The sequence below is a fragment of the Cataglyphis hispanica genome, chromosome 11 (genome assembly GCF_021464435.1).
Source record: "Cataglyphis hispanica isolate Lineage 1 chromosome 11, ULB_Chis1_1.0, whole genome shotgun sequence".
In the NCBI taxonomy this organism is placed as follows: domain Eukaryota; kingdom Metazoa; phylum Arthropoda; class Insecta; order Hymenoptera; family Formicidae; genus Cataglyphis; species Cataglyphis hispanica.
In genome coordinates this window covers 5,759,504-5,773,325 of record NC_065964.1, presented here as the reverse complement: position 1 = coordinate 5,773,325, position 13,822 = coordinate 5,759,504, and the positions used below count along the sequence as shown (strand labels likewise).

General features: G+C 30.4%; 2 protein-coding genes across 5 annotated transcripts; both read left to right on the top strand.

The window, feature by feature from the left end:
• The first annotated feature begins 55 nt into the window (after positions 1–55).
• On the top strand, positions 56–9,013 carry LOC126853073 (cyclin G). 4 transcript variants are annotated; one of them, XM_050598476.1, is made up of 7 exons: positions 56–214; positions 5,111–5,375; positions 5,584–5,997; positions 6,235–6,480; positions 6,822–7,039; positions 7,130–7,197; positions 7,310–9,013. In XM_050598476.1, the coding sequence occupies exons 2-6, from the start codon at positions 5,226–5,228 to the stop codon at positions 7,170–7,172; spliced, it is 1,071 nt and encodes a 356-aa protein (XP_050454433.1). In that variant the 5' UTR covers positions 56–214; positions 5,111–5,225; the 3' UTR covers positions 7,173–7,197; positions 7,310–9,013. The 4 variants fall into 4 exon arrangements, with proteins under 4 accessions (XP_050454433.1, XP_050454434.1, XP_050454436.1 ...); XM_050598477.1 differs by lacking the exon at positions 56–214 and adding an exon at positions 1,775–1,836; XM_050598479.1 differs by lacking the exon at positions 56–214 and adding an exon at positions 1,986–2,154.
• Positions 9,014–10,577: 1,564 nt separating this feature from the next.
• On the top strand, positions 10,578–12,331 carry LOC126852878 (splicing factor U2af 38 kDa subunit-like). The gene is made up of 5 exons (XM_050598151.1): positions 10,578–10,800; positions 10,911–10,998; positions 11,212–11,278; positions 11,404–11,692; positions 11,782–12,331. The coding sequence occupies exons 1-5, from the start codon at positions 10,757–10,759 to the stop codon at positions 12,014–12,016; spliced, it is 723 nt and encodes a 240-aa protein (XP_050454108.1). The 5' UTR covers positions 10,578–10,756; the 3' UTR covers positions 12,017–12,331.
• The last annotated feature ends 1,491 nt before the right edge of the window (positions 12,332–13,822 follow it).

Here is a 13,822-nt window from a genome sequence, read left to right as displayed (position 1 = left end):
CGCTCAACGATCAACTGAATCGGCGGCGCTATAAAAGAGGGTGGTGGGGAAGGGGGAAAGATGAAGATTCTTATCGTTCGACCAACCATCAGCAACTCAGCTCAGTTTGCATAGTATCTCTGTTCGGTTTGTGTTTATCCTCCTGGACCGAGAAACAAGACGCAAGCCAAGATTGGGTGATCCGTTGACGTGAAGGCGTTTCGGACGCATCCGGGTGAGTGATCTTTCATCATCAATTTAGCCGCGTCTCGTTCTCGAAGTTATGAACAATGAAAAAGTCAATCTCGAGTTACCAAGAACGTTTCGCTCTGTGATCGTTACGCGTATTTTTTTTCGCAGTCTTCCCTTTCTTTTCTCTTTAACATCTAAATATATACGCTCATTGTCTTTCGAACATGAAAAGTGTAACCGAAAATTGTAGACTAAATTATCTTTGATTTTAATTGAATATTATTTTAACTTGCATTTATTCTTTGTGTAGCAATGGAGTCAAATGTCATAGAAAGATCGTCTCGTTTTTTTAAATCTTATAACATATAGAAGTCTGTGGTTTAGATAAAGGGATAGATAACAAGCGAGTGACGATTAGGATGTAAAACTGTCTTCGTCATATTTTCAGATTAATGTTAAAGTAATTAATATCTTCCCCTTTTGCGACATTATCTGTCGTTAAGTGGTAAATGACGCTTGTGAAAAGGTCATGTGAGACTCTTATTATTAACGAGTAAAAATAAACGCGATGACTTTACGACGATAAAGTTCATAGTCACATCCGTCATATTTCATGATAATTAATATTCGTAAAAAGATATTAATGGTCATCGCTGTTTAACTACTTTATATAAAATCTTTTATTATTTGTTTTATTATTATTCTTGCAATTATTATTTATTTTATTATACGATTTATTTATTATATAATATGTATTCAGTTGATATATATATATATATATATATAATTCAAAATTATTGTTAGTCGTATTTAACGTAATATTTAACAAATCAATATTACATCTTGTAACATGTAGTAACATAGGGAAATCGATAAACATTTATGTCTGTACACTGCGTTAAATCCGGGTGCATTGAACTCCCGTTGTGTATACAGCATAGACTTATTGAGTCTATGGTATACAGTGATGACGTAACCTTTAATCTTCTATAATATAAAATGCTTTATTTGATGCGCCAAAATTCTGTGCGTATTATAATGATTACAAAGTTCACATTTTTATTATTCTATCTATAGAAATTAAATTGGTTTAACAATAATATTATTTAAGTAATTAAATTTAGTAAAATTAAATGTTACATCCACATTAAATTGCATATTAAATTTTTTAATAATATTATGTTAGATGTAAAAGGTGCATTTTATATAATATTTTCTATTTAATATAAAATAATTCTTATAATAATTTTTTATGTATTTTATAAAAAATAAGTTTTTAACATATTTTTATTCGTTAAATTTACTTTTTTTTTTCTTTTAAACACCGTATAAGTTCCGAAATATTTTTGATAGCTGTCTCTCATTCTTCTAAAAGAAATATGAAGTTTGAATATCTTTAAACCTCCTTCCTTTATAATACCTTCTAATTTGGAATTGCAAGTTCCAGACTATCACATATTTCGTGAACGATTCATGTTTGTTCAGAAGCAGATAAAGAAATATTTTCGAAGCCGAGTGAACCTGTTTCGAAGAACTTCGTCTAGAACGATGGATAATCCGCGGTAATACTGATATAAATTCAACATTAGAGTCCGTTATCTATTTATTTTGCGTCTATGCTTAAACAGTCACAAGTGGCGTTTCGGCAACGTTAACGACGTTAACGTGTGTATCCTAGTATCCATTAATCTGTTTAATTTTATTTTCATTATTATATGCGTTTAATTATCCTCCGAGAGATGCGGAGACAAAATATATTCGATTTCTGGAAGTTGCTCCAAAAGCGAGTTTTAACGGCTAGAAGGGGATAAAGGCTCCAACATTTTCGCATGAATACACCTCTTTGTGTGTGTGACGTATTTCTCGTTCGGGCGTTTTCGCCATGCTCGGCTCTCTTCGGTGCTCCGGCCGTTACTCGTCTGCACGCGTGACGTGAAGTTCGCTCGGATCAGTCTGTCAGTCTCACGCCTACGCGAAGGATAGGTTAGTCTCGCGTATCCACGTTTCTCGCGGAGGTGCCTCTACAATACTCTACATTCACGAAAAGTTGCACTTGTAGATACATACATACGCGTATTGCGCGTATATATACATATTTTTCCCGCCAAATGTGTAAGTTTCTCCTCAACGTTCTCGAGACATCGAGATTTAAAAAATTCCAAACGGGGGGAGAAAGAGAAAAGAGTGAAACATAATTTTGTAGAGATTAGAGATTTCCATAAAGAGAGATAGAAAGAAGCATATTTATATTTTTCTTCTTTTATTTATTGATCAACGATAAGTGATCGGTGCGCGAAAATGCATCGATGAAAGCCAAGCCGCGAGTTTGACAGTTCTCGACGTGTTGCGTCAGCCGCTCTCTCATCGTGCCTTATAGTCGCGCATGTATGCACGCCTTTGTTCTACGAGACACACACACATACTTCTCTGTGATATACGACTGTGTTTTCTCTGACCTCCTCTGCATTTTCATAAGTAAAGTAACGTAAGTAGTCGTATGCATTTTTGCACATTGTTGGGAACGAATCGCGAGATCATTATGTACTCTGTTCCCGCCGAGTTTCTGCCTCATTAAACTTCGTTTTACGTGGGAAAGACACTATATTATATTTCGTTTACCTTACACGGGATAACATATATAAGACCTCACAAGATTACCGATAAGTGATTTCGATAACTTAATTGAACGTCGTATTAGTTTAATGAACTTCTTGGCGCGGAATTGATAATTTTTTTCAGCTATCATTGTTTTGATATTTTGATATTCGCATTTATTCTCGTTGGAGGAACTTTGAATACTTGAGAATGTTCAAGTCTTTCATTCTTCTCGCGATAAGAAGGTCGATCAATTTGAGCGATAAATCACGATAATATTCTAGAATAAGATAGTTCTTCAATACATTGTTCAATATAAAAATTTAAGAAAATAGATTGGTTAATATATCTATTATATTTCGCAATAAACAGATGGAAGAAAGAGACGCTAAAGTTTAAAAATTATTTAATTGCATGTATATTGATATATATTTTATCCATTTATATATATTTTGTTCCTCATTTTTAAAATCATAATTTCAATCTCTTATTTTTTATGATAATATATCACTCTATATGTGTGTGTTTCTTTCATTATCGTTTATTATAATTTTTTTTTGTTGAGATGTTTTTTTTTTTTTTAAGTTGAGATATTGTCACTGATGATGCATTAATTTTGTGGCATACATTTTTGCGAAAAAAGATCTTCCAATATTACGTCAGAATTCGTGTGTGCTACATAATAAAATCTCGGAACAAAATCGTATTATATTGAATGTATAAATTGCCCTAATAATATTAAATTTTTATCGTACATTTCGGAAAAAATAATCGAAACAATCAAAATAATTTTTTAACAATAATTTCGATTTGTTTGTATAAAAATTCTGATGAAATTTTAATAAATTAAAAATATTTTTCTCTTTTGTTTTTAATTATCACATATATTATCACATATTGACACGATAGAGAAGAGATAAAAATGCGGATACGTATAATTTGCATTAAACAATCTTATCTCGACAAAGATATTTCAACAAAATTTGTTTTCGATTCTTGTTTACATCGTCTCGCTGCTTTGTTTTTATCTTTCACTGTTTATTTAAAAAAAAATGATTATTCATTGTTTCTCTTGTTCAGTTCGTGATGAGAGTCATTGTGTGATCACGAAGCCACAATCTATGAGTTTGATGCAAATATACTTTCGGCGATAATATACATATTCCTTCGATGGGGGAAGCCTCTATCTTCGCCATGACGTCAGATCACAAAAGATTGCCGATAAACGTCGAGGATTTCGCTTAATTTGGAAATGATTCGTCTTTAACTCTTGACTCGAAAATTATCTTTTATATTATATTAGATCACCATATATATTAAATTCAATTGCTCGTGTATTTTTCAGATACTTGCTCGATTCAATCTCGCGTATACAAATTTAATTTATTATCATTAAATTTATTTAAATCAGAGAAAAGATACAATATCGTAATAATAATATACCTAAATTATAGTAAAATTATAGTGTTATGTATATGCCGAAGTATTTTTATAGAAAAATTTTATTAGACTGTAATGTTTATTTATGTGTGTGTATATATGGGCATTGACTTCATTAGTAAACATACATAATCTCAGATTTAGAAATGTCATCACATAAATTTTTCTGGCAGCAATCTTTTGGGTATATATTTCACAATACAATCTTTGTCCTCGCTTTTGAAAGTGTGCTTTAATGTTGACGTGAAGCTGAATTTTTTGTTCCTTCTTTTTCTCGCTTAAATTGTTTTGTATATTTATTCGATTCTTTTGCATTGTTGCGTCTGAAGATGATCGAGAGAGTGAAAGAGAAGTCGAGGAACGTGCTTCAGAATTGTGCATTCTTCAAACTCTCTCTTTCCAATCGGGTCAGTGTGCATGAAGAAGCACGTAATATTTTTTTATGTCGTTTGCACGACCAGTCACGCTAAAAGAGAAAAAAAAAACTTGGTCGACCTTGCATAATCATAAATCTGTTCACGCGTGATGCGCGGTTATTTTAGTGACGTGGGCGTGATGCGTAAAACGTATCTCTGTATAAAATCGCCGTGCGTGTGACTTGCATTAATAACTTGTAAATTTTAAAACTCCCGAAATTTTTTTATTGGACAGAAATGGAACTTAAAAAAAGTTAGGAGTTAAATGTGATTAAAAATTCTAGTCTTATTACTCTAGTTTTATTTCAACATCGCTTTTATCCAATTATCTTATGCTCATTGAGAGATAATCTAGTCTAAATTGTCATTCTAAAATCATTCAAATTAAGCTTGCAAATTGTACAAAATATAATATGTAGAGCTAATATAAAAATTTTTCTATTTGTTATGGTATGAAATTAACGATATTTTTGTATGGTGCTTTACAGATACAAGGCTAGCCAGCTGCGTCATTCTTGTTTTGTGTGATTCTTCTCATCAGCTATACTACATCCCTAGCTGCCAAGTGTTTTAGTCGAATCGTCGGTGTAGTTAGCTGTTGCGATGTCACACAGCGCAGGAATGGACACAACGGGCTTGCCTGTACCGGATGCAATCCCGTCCCTCGAACAACTGCAAGAGGACTTACTCTTGAATCTCGTCCAGGAGGTTAAATTTCAGCCGAATCTCGAAGAATTACCTCTTACGATGCAGGTAAGAGTCGTCTTTACACCAGAGGAAATATGTAATTGCAATAAAATTTTATTTCCAGCAAAATATTGCGAGAGAACTAAATTCTTGCTATGACAAAATTTAGTTGCCATTATCGTTATTTTATATAATGGGAGAAATTTTATAAAAATTATTTAGATTATAATAGAATAACTAATAATAATTATGAACATCTATCTATATATTACAGGACGAGATAAGTATTGCCGCTCGAGATAAATCCGCTTACATATTAAGATGCCTGAAAGTGATGTACGACTTGTCATCGGATGTATTCTTCATGGCGATCAACCTGATGGATTGTTTCTTGACTAGAGTGAGGGCGAAGCAGAAGTATATGGCTTGCATCAGCGTATCCGCCTTTTACACGGCCGCTGTTCAACAGATGCAACCCCTCGATGCCGATCACGTAGTTTCGATCTCACAGTGTAGATGTACTGCCGATGATTTGAAACGCATGTCGAACAAGATACGGGACAAGTTGGAACGGGTACCTGGTACTCGACCCATCACTGCGTTGACTTTTCTACGACTGTTCAATAACATGTTCCACGCTGTGGCGAAACAATTGCATCTCGGTGACGTGTATGCCAGTATCACCAACGTAAGTAGTCATCATCATTCTTCTAATTATTTATTAGATAATAAAAACAAGTGTTAAGATCCTCGAGATATTTAAAATTAAGTAAAATTCTGTGTACTTATTATTAAGTCCATACTGATTTTATAAAAAAATACATTTTTATTAAAATCTAAAATAAATTTTTTTACTCAATATGTAACTTATGACCATGCAAAACCTGCCAACTTTCATGCTTAAAAACTATTGGTTTTGTTTTAGGAATCCGAATTAATTCTCAGATTAGAAATGGTGGCTTGTGATGGCAATTGCGCGAGCCTTAGACCGTCCGAGGTGGCTTTGATATTACTCTGCAGTTATTTGGATGCCGCTGTTAATCGATTGATGAACGCGAACACGGACACCACTGTGAGTAATCTATCACACAACGCATCCATCTCGCCATCATATCAGAGGCTAAGAAATGAACTTATGCAGTTTGCTGCGGAACTCCGAGAGAGATGCAACGTAAGTGTCAATACTAAGTTTTTTTAAGTTCATTATTTATCTCATATATATGCGTAAGATTATTAATATTTTGAAGGCGATAAACAGTCATTTCAGTCAGAGAGTCAGTCATAGAGTGTAGAGCCATTTTTTTTTTAATAAATGATATAAATATCTAAATTATATGGTATAAAATAGCTATTGTTTATTAAGATTAGAATTATTTGAATGAATAAAAGTTTTTGAAGTGAAGTAAGAAAGTGAGAGACGAAACGAGATAGCCAAGAACATTTTTGAAAAGACACTCCTGCCTTATATCAAATAATTTATTTATTTATTTTTGATAATTTGTACTTTATCAGATTTCAGAAGAGAGTTTCCGTTCCACTCATGCAGCAGTGAGCATCATATTGAGTAAATATAATGCTCAGGAGCAAGCAAACAAAACTCATAAACAGAAATTAATTTGGAGATTGTCGCTACGAACCGCAGGTGTTTTACGTCCGTCTCAAAACTTTATATCCGAACTACCCGTTATCGCGGAACATGTTCCATCAGTTCCATCTCCGAACAAGATCAGGTATTACTTACTTTTCTAGATTACTATTAAAAGATATTATTGTTAGAGAATATGTGGAGAAAATTATTATTATAATTCTTCCTTAAACAGGAAAAATCGTAAATATCGGCGCCGTGGAAATAAGAGATGTTAATACAGCATCGCCAATTTTTTTTGAGGTACGATTTCTTATAAATTATTATTAAATTGATTTCTTTTTATAAATTATTATGAATCTTTGGTATAAATTAATTATATTATCTTTTTATTTTCCTTTGGATATATTTTCAGGATGCGGCACTAAGAGTTCTCAATGTCTGGTAACAAAAAAATTATTTTCTCCGATACAATCAAAGTTTGACTGGGAGCACAAATATCGATTTACACATCACAATACGTAATAATTTTGCTTAGTAATATTTCGTTTGTGTCATTCGAGATTATACATATTGGTGGAACGTAAGTTACATTTATCTTGCTAAATAATAGTTACATAGTTTCGCCAATATGTAAGTTATCATTATGAATCGTACATTAATCTGTTTTTCATCATCATATTTGTATAAATAGTTTAATATTTTGCAAAGGAAACAAGATTTAAGCCCTATTCCAACAGTAGTAAAATCGAATACTAATCATATATAAGGAGCTTTCATAGAAAAGTGACGAAGGGGGGGGAGGGGGGCAGATACAAACTGTGAAGAGCAGCAGTATCAACATACAAATCATTAAAAAAAAAATTGAAATTAATGTGATACAATGTCCATTATATATTTAGTGTTATCTAGTAGGATCAATACATTGCTAAAATTATATATTATCTACAATTATATATATTTGCAAAATACTTTAAACGAAAAAAAAAGTATAAAAGAAGAGGATAAGCAAATAGGAAAAAAATTGCGGAAGTGAAACTTAGATATAATGTAAAACGACTATTATAAAAGAAAAAATATTATATTAATTTGATATAATCAACAAGAGAATTGCCGAACGCGCTAAAATTTGTTTGTCGAGTTTAGCGAAAGAAAAAAAAAATGTTTTACTGAATTTAGTTTTATGTGCTTTGAAATATTCTGTGTCTCGAAATATTCGTTTCTCTTTCATTGTCGTATTGAGCAAATCAAATAGTCGATAAAGTGTACATAGACTACACTGAATATATTTTTTGGTGTTTTATTCAGCGATATTTCAAGATACGCGAAATATATAAACTAAAGTGTCCGAGATGAATTTTCTTGTCAATTTTAATGTGGAAGATAATAAGATATAATTTATATGTATATTTTAAAAATAATTTATATTGTCTTATTTTATAAAAGTTATATTTTAATTGACACTGTATAACAATCTGCCGAAAAACATAGTCAAACATGACCATTTTTCAATACTGTAAAAGATTATATCTCGTGCACGTTACTTGAAATTAATTCGTACTCGTTTGAACTTACTTTCACGATAATAATAGAAAGTCTTGTTACTAATCTATTAATTTTTATGATTATGTATTGTCTAATTCATCAACAACGTATTTAGGAAGGAAACGCAGTGAAAAAATACTCTGTGGCTGATCTATCGCCGTTTCTCTTATCAGTTTAGGAATGGTTTTCACCTTACCAAAATGTGAGAGAATAAAGAGGTATAATATAAGAACAAACGCAAACGATGCGCCATATCTCGAGCGAATGAATAGTTTTATTCGGCAAGAATACTGTATTAAACGATTTATGTAAATTTTTTACTTTTATTTCTTGTAAATTTTCATCTCACATCAAAATGGTATATAATTGTTATTCGCAATTCACGTATACAACTTAGGGAACTTATGCGCGAATTGTACGTAAAGAAAAAAAAAAGGAAAAAAGAAGCAGAATTGCTGATTCATATAGTTTCTTTAATCTTAGCCAGTTTACAACACTAGTCATAAGTTCATATCTTCTGATTATGATTTGTGAAAATACATTCTCTTAGTGCCTCATGGCATCCCACATAAAATACACTGAGCAAATTTTATTCCTAATCTCTGTTTCTGTGACCAGGCACCATGAAAGTATTCGGAAAGTATTTAATCACTGGTGTTCTTACTCTGGAAATGAGAGCTGAAATATCTTACAAGTACGTGCAACGTGCGACATTATTTATAGATTTGAGAACGAGAAGTCTGACATAATACTACACTCTTTTTGCAATACAATGTTGCATATAAAGAGTTCTTTTCATGGAAATATTTCTTTATTTGTCATATATACGCATATGTATTTAATATTTATTTTACATTAATCAAATTATACCATTATAAACATAAAAGTACAAAGCTTGTATTTAAAAAAATCCAGATTTTTTCTTGTCAGTATTATAAGTTATAAATTTGTAATGTTTTTTTACAAAGTGGAACATCAAGTCAAATGATGCATTTGCATTTTATATATTATATAAACGCGAAATTTATTATCTTTTCAAAAATATATAAATAATTTTATTTTTATATATTTTTTAACAATTTATTTCTCTCTTTATATAATCGTTATATGCATACGCATGAGATGAACACAATATTCTAAACGTTTCAACTGTAATATTATCATCGATCATTATCGCATCATTGTTGGTACTCATTAAATTGATAATTGTTTTTTATTGTACGAAATATATGTGTCACAAAATATCACTCCCATTGTAAAATTATCGCGTAGAGGCGCAAATAAGCGTTTTTATCCGTATCATATCTTTGATGTGTGTAGATTGTATAAAAAAAACTATAACTAATGATTCCAAATTCCAAAAAGCAAAAATTCTAAAAAGTGATTTATATTTGAGTACAATTTTAGCTTTTACTATCTTTTACAAAGATTCGATTTGAAATGTGTATATAATATATATCTATCTATAATAAGTAAAGTAATAAGTTATTTTTTAGAATTTTCTTCCCAATTTTTTTTTGTGGTTGAACTAGGGACTAAAAAGATAATCATCTCAAAGAGAATTATTTATAATGAAATATATATTGTATTTAAAAGAAAAGTAAAAGAGAAAGTTATCTTTTGCGTATAAACTGTTAATATTATTCTATCGTGATGAAAATCGAATTTGTAAAATGAATACAAAACCCGTTTATAATAAAATTATATAAAAATATAAGGTATACATATAATTAATTATATTATATTTAAGGTATATATTTATATAGACAATATTCGTTTTGCGCGAAATGAAATTTGAAAAAAGAGATGAAGAGTATTACAAATACACATATTTTGCTGTAGTAAATTATTTTTTAAGCGATGAGAACTATTCCAAATGAAATTTTGAATACATTTCTTGATTAATATTATATTTTTAGAGTTATTCAAAAATCGATTATTTTTAATAAATTTTAAGTTGAATTTCGCTTAGAGCATAGACATAATGTAATAAGACAGGATACAATATCGCGCATCATGATTTCTATCGTGCTTTCCGATTGGTAGCTAATAGCAGCCATATTGTTTTTCAGCATTCGAGGGTAAATTTCAGATTCGCTGTTTTTTTTTGGAGGGTAATCTTGTAGTTTTTTATCTGTGGGTATGTAATTACCGCCATTTTAATATTACTCGGCGTGTAAGTTCTCTTCTTTCTCTTCTTGGCAACCATTGAGTTAGTATATGGTGGACGTGTACGTTGTGAAATATTCACTACCGGCAACTTTTGATAATTCCGAGAAAGGAGTTATTGAAATTTTAAAACGTTGTGACATAAGTCATGGCGGAATATCTAGCGTCTATCTTCGGAACCGAGAAAGACAAGTAAGGAGATTGTGTTAAGCGAAGTTATAAGTTTAACTTGTGCACGTGTGTGAGAGAGAAAGAGAAAGCGAGAGAAAACTATGCTAACCTTTTTTTTTTTCTTTTTTCAGAGTAAATTGCTCTTTTTACTTCAAAATTGGCGCCTGTCGTCACGGTGATAGATGCTCGCGTATTCACAACAAGCCCACATTCAGTCAGGTGTGTAGATTATTAAATATAATTAGTATTATCTAACTTCTTAACTTAGAGTTAGTTCTAACCTATATACGTATTAATAGTTATTGAACTCTTAACTTAATTTTTCTTATGTTATTTCTCTGCAATGAAATATAAATTTTATTTAATTGCGACTAATATTTTTAAGAATGTCTCTTTAATATTAATATTTAAATAAACTATATTTTTTTTTAGACGTGTTTGCTTCAAAATCTGTATGTAAATCCACAAAATTCTGCCAAGAGCGCGGATGGCTCCCATTGTAAGTTAATTATAATTCTAAAAATATAACTCAATTTAATATTATCGATTTTTATACATGTCTTTATATTGTATTAAACTCTCTTTAAATTGAATAAGGAAATTATTTCATTTGCTTTTTTTTAGTGGTTGCAAATGTGTCAGATGAAGAAATGCAAGAACATTATGACAATTTCTTTGAAGATGTTTTTGTCGAATGTGAAGACAAGTATGGCGAGATTGAAGAAATGAACGTGTGTGATAATCTCGGTGATCACTTAGTAGGCAATGTTTATATCAAGTTTCGCAGAGAAGAAGATGCAGAAAGAGCTGTAAATGACTTGAACAATCGCTGGTTTGGCGGCAGACCTGTTTATGCTGAACTCTCACCAGTGACAGATTTTAGAGAAGCTTGCTGTCGCCAATATGAAATGGGGTAACACACATACATATATATAAATCTCTTATTTATACAAACTTTTGTGACAAAGAATAAAATTGAATATCTTTCTTTCATTCTTTCAGAGAATGCACGCGATCTGGATTTTGCAACTTTATGCATTTGAAGCCTATCTCGCGCGAGCTGCGTCGCTATCTGTACAGTCGTAAGAAGAGCGGCAGAGGACGATCCAGATCACGATCACGATCGCGCGGCCGAGATCGTAAGCGCAGATCGCGATCGCGTGACAGACGATCGAGATCCAAGGATCGCCGGAAGCGAGATGACAAAGGTAGGGACGGTCGATCTGGAAGATACTAATTGTAGAAAATTATATTTATACGAATATTCATTCCGAACATACTGATATCTTGATTTAACGAAGAGACTGGACGTTAATAACGCTGTCTTCTTATGTGTGCTGGACAAAATATTTTTGTCCTATTAATATGTTTATATATACATATATATATATATACATGAGTAATCTCGATGCTAGAATTAGTATTCTTCAGTGCTGTGTAATGAATTTCTTGTTAGTTAATTAAGCAATCCTGAAATGATTAACGAATACAGTTCCCTTTGTGTGATAATGACAGAAACAAATAAAATATAAGCATAGAAATATATAATATATATTTCGTGTTTTGCTATATTTTCATATATAAATTATCGAACTTAAATATATCGTGAAAAAACAATACACAGAGTTATATATTTATAAAGTTAACGAAAAATGTACATACATATATATATATATATATATATATATATATATATATATATATATATATATATATATATATGTATGTATGTATGTATGTATGTGTGTGTGTGTATGTGTGTGTGTGTACATACATACATATACACATATATATATATATGTGTGTGTGTGTGTGTGTGTGTGTGAGTGTGTGTTACATATATACATATCTGTATGTATGTATGTATGTATGTTGAATATATTACGAGTGATCTTTGGCGAAAAGCATTGTTATAATCGCACACATCGTTACTGAATTTTTTTTCCAGAGACTAAGTAATAATTACATTTCATTTATGTCGAGTAATTATCCGAATTTTTATTCTAAACGTAAGTCGCACATTTTGAAGCAAATATTACATTTACTTCAGTTTTCTCATTAATATTTACCAACTAAACATTGGCTGCATGATATATAAAAATGTAATACATTATTAAAATGTAGTTGCTTATATCACACAAAGAAGAAAATAGAGAAAGGAGAGAGAAGTATAATATATAGTTAAATATATATTATATAAAAGTATAATGAAATGTCAAAAGGAACAAATAAGTAGAAATGATAGCTTATTGATAGAATAAATTTATATCAAATAATTTAAAAAATCACGCTTAATTTTTTCTTTTTTATAAAAAAAAATGATTGTACAAGAGAATATATAAACAGATCATTATTATAAGATAAATATATATATATATATATATATATATATATATATATATATATATATATGTATATATATATGTATATATATAAATAATTGCAAAATAAGTTCTTTCTTTTTATAAAAGAGAATCTATATATTTTACAAGATTTAAATAAATTATCCAAATTTCGCCTAATTTAATATGTGCAGATTAGTATATACGTATTGGATCATAAGTATATGTCGCGTATATAAAAAATTGTGATATGGGAATAATTATGATCAATTAAAGATTCGCACACGAAACAATCGTTATTCTATATAATCAATATTAAATCTAATCATAACTATATATTGCTTCTTATTCGAAATTTCAAGTATCAATCGATGTGCGTGCATACATTACAATGTTTTCGCAAATATCACGGATATGCACTAACATATCGTTATTACATGTATTATTCCTGCTTTACATATATATATATATATATATATATATATATATATATATATATATATATAACGTCACGATATCTTTACGATTTAATCGACGATAGCAAAGCAGTACAAATTTTTATTCGTTAGAAACATTGCGCGTGATATTTATGGTTTTCTTTTCTTTCTTTTTTTTTTAATACACGTTACATACACGCGTAATTTCTTTCTATCCTTTTTCTTTAATAACTTTTATCAACGAGTTTTAGCATTATACAGTGT